We start from the raw sequence: 3,063 nt of genomic DNA, 5'->3' as shown, positions 1-3,063 counted from the left end.
AAGCAATATATCAAGCCTGTTGATGTGTACGTATCTTCCCACTTTGATATTATTAAACACATGTTATCTAAACCAATTTTGCATAGTCGAATTGGAAAATGGGCTTTAGCGTTGACAAAATACTCCCTGACATACGTGCCTTTGAAAGCAATGAAGGGGCAGGTAGTAGCGGATTTTCTTGTCGACCATTCAATGGTCAAAATGACGCAGAATTACGTAGATTTAGCACCATGGAGGCTATACTTCGACGGGTCAAGACATAAGCATGGATCTGGGATAGGAGGAGTCATAATTTCTCCGGATGGAATTCCAGCAGAGTTCAAATACAGAATCGAAGGGGTATACACCAATAATGAAGAAGAATATGAGTCACTGATCATCAGACTTGAACTACTGCTAGAATTGGGGGCAAGGAATGTCGAAATTATGGGAGACTCGGAGTTAGTGATTAAACAAGCATCAAAGGAGTACAGGTGTGTGAAAGAAAATTTAATCATGTATTTTATGGTCACTATCAGATTACTCAAGAGGTTTGAGCAAGTCAATCTCCAACACATCCCACGACAAGAAAACCAAAGAGTAAATGATTTGGCGCAGGAGGCCTCAGGGTATAAAGCGTCGAAAGACCAGGATGAAGAGGTCCAAGTAAGAGAGAAAGTATGAGCTACAGTGTTGTCACCGTCAGATCTGGCGATCGTGAAGTTGGAAGCAGTAGATAAAAATCATTTTGAAATTCTTGCTGTCGACGACGAAGGGGGAAGTGATAGGCGTAAACTGCTAGTCGATTACTTATGTAATCCCGTGGGGTCGACAGATCGAAAGATAAAATATAGGGCCATTAACTACGTCTTGGTAAATGATGAATTATTCAAAAAGACAGTCGAAGGAGTGTTATTAAAATGCCTGGGAGAAAGTGAGGCATACGTGGCTGTGTCAACATACATAGCGAGGCGTGTGGGGCACATCAAGCAGGTTCGAAGATGAAATGGCTCTTGATGCGCTCAGGAGTTTATTGGCCTTCAATGCTGAAAGATTGCATTGAATTTGCTAAAGGCTGTCAAGAATGCCAATTGCATGGGGGCATACAGCATGTGCCTGCAAGCGAGCTGCATACAATTGTGAAGCCCTGGCCATTTCGAGGATGGGCTTTGGACGTTATAGGAGAACTAAAAGCCAGCTTCGTCGAAACAACAAAGGTATGTGTTAGTCGGTATCGACTATTTCACAAAATGGGTCGAAGCCGTAGCATTAACAAATGTGGACCAAGAAGTCGTAATAGACTTTGTCCAGAGTTACATCATCTGCAAATTTGGCATCCCAGAAACTATCACAACCGACCAGGGGTCAGTTTTCACTGGTCGAAAAGTACAAGAATTTGCAAAAGAAATGGGAATCAAATTACTGACCTCTACCCCCTATTACGCACAGGCGAATGGCCAAGTCGAGGCTGCTAATAAGGTGATCATCAGCCTAATAAAGAAACACATAGGAAAGAAGCCAAGAAATTGGCATAAGACGCTGGACCAAGCTTTGTGGGCATGTCGAACGTCACCAAAAGAAGCAACTGGAACAACCCCATTTCGACTGGCTTATGGGCATGATGCAGTATTGCCAGTAGAGATTCAGGTCCAGGCGGTAAGAACCCAAAGGCAGTATGAAATACCTTCTAAAGATTACTGGAGTATGATGACAGATGAATTAGTCAACGTAGATGAGGAAAGAATGTTAGCATTGGACTCTCTACAAAGACAGAAAGAGAAAGTCGCCCGAGCCTACAATAAAAGGGTGAAAGGCAAAGTGTTTGTTGTCGACGATCTGGTTTGGAGGGTTATCCTGCCTATGGATAGAAATGATAGAGTTTTGGGTATGTGGTCCCCTAATTGGGAGGGACCGTTTAAGGTTTTACAGGCCTTTTCGAACAACGCCTACGAGGTCGAAGAGTTGGCACCAGACAGGCGGATTTTAAGAGTGAACGGAAAGTACTTGAAAAAATATAGGCCTCTCCTTCAAGAGGTCAAAATTTTGGCAGACTAAAATAACTGTCGAAAGAATAAAGTTGAAGATAACTATGTTAGATACCAGCTGCAAAGGCACAAAAAATAAATATACAATGCTAAAAGTAAGAAAGATAGCATTAATGTGGCAATAAGCCATTGTTTAAATATTACAAAAAACTTGTACAATCAATAAAAATGGTCAAAGCTGGCCGAACATGGATTGGAAAGATTTAAGTTCAAAATTATAGTGCAAAGACACAGGCTCCAAGGTGTCGGCATGGGCTTTGAGCTCTTCAAGCTTCCCTTCGACGGCCATAAGCTCTTCAGCAACCGCTAAAGCATCACTGATGGTTTGCTCCATAGTGGCCTGGGCAGGTTTTAACACCTCGTCGACAAAATGTGACTCCTTTTGGGTAATTGACTCCAATTCACCGTCCAAAGTGGCAATTTGACGCCGAAGGGCATCAATTTGTTGACGTATCTCAGTGGCCCGTGTTTGTTTGGAGGTCAATTATTTCTTCCGCTCCTCCATAGCCCCCAACATACTGGTGACTTCCGCGTTGGCATGCGTCACCAATTCCCATTTCTCCTTCACAGAGGCCTCAGTAGCAGCAATCTGGCGCTCAGTGTCCCGGACGCTGTCGATGTGGTGCAGCATGGGAACCAAGATTTGTTCTAGAGCCGCCATTGCACGTTTGGCATAATCAGAGAGATGGGGATCCTTTAGTTGGGCAAGCACGCTCAGGATCTCTGGACCGACAGCAGGTTCATGCATGAGCACGAAAGGAAGGTTAGTATTCAAGGCGTGAACGCGGATTTTGTCCATGAGAGCCTTAGTCTTCGTCGCCTCAGGGCCCATTTTGCCATAATGGAATTGCTCAGAGTCTGAAGAAACATCACGCGATTTCACCAGATTGCGGAGCCTGGCAATTACTTCTAAAGCAGAAGGCTTGATCGTCAGCCCCGGGAAGGTCGAAGGAGAAGCAGTCGACAAAGGAGTAGTCTGAGAGGATTGTTGTTTGTTGCTGTCGACACCTACTCGCCCTCGTGGATCCTGAAAGGAAGC

The 3,063-nt window shown here is 44.2% G+C and overlaps 1 protein-coding gene across 1 annotated transcript; it reads left to right on the top strand.

Moving 5' to 3' along the window:
• Positions 1–1,141: 1,141 nt before the first annotated feature.
• On the top strand, positions 1,142–2,034 carry LOC127101989 (uncharacterized). The gene is made up of 2 exons (XM_051039414.1): positions 1,142–1,196; positions 1,607–2,034. The coding sequence occupies exons 1-2, from the start codon at positions 1,142–1,144 to the stop codon at positions 2,032–2,034; spliced, it is 483 nt and encodes a 160-aa protein (XP_050895371.1).
• The last annotated feature ends 1,029 nt before the right edge of the window (positions 2,035–3,063 follow it).

This window comes from Lathyrus oleraceus, chromosome 7, assembly GCF_024323335.1.
Source record: "Lathyrus oleraceus cultivar Zhongwan6 chromosome 7, CAAS_Psat_ZW6_1.0, whole genome shotgun sequence".
NCBI lineage: Eukaryota > Viridiplantae > Streptophyta > Magnoliopsida > Fabales > Fabaceae > Lathyrus > Lathyrus oleraceus.
The sequence above is the reverse complement of the archived record's forward strand: the minus strand, read 5'-3'. Positions and strand labels throughout refer to the sequence as shown.

Excerpts from the sequence above, each read along its gene's own strand:
- LOC127101989 (XM_051039414.1), top strand. The coding sequence starts at position 1,142 with ATGGGCTTTGGACGTTATAGGAGAACTAAAAGCCAGCTTCGTCGAAAC. Across the intron at positions 1,197-1,606 it reads GCTTCGTCGAAACAACAAAG|TATTGCCAGTAGAGATTCAG; the intron begins GTATGTGTTAGT and ends GGCATGATGCAG.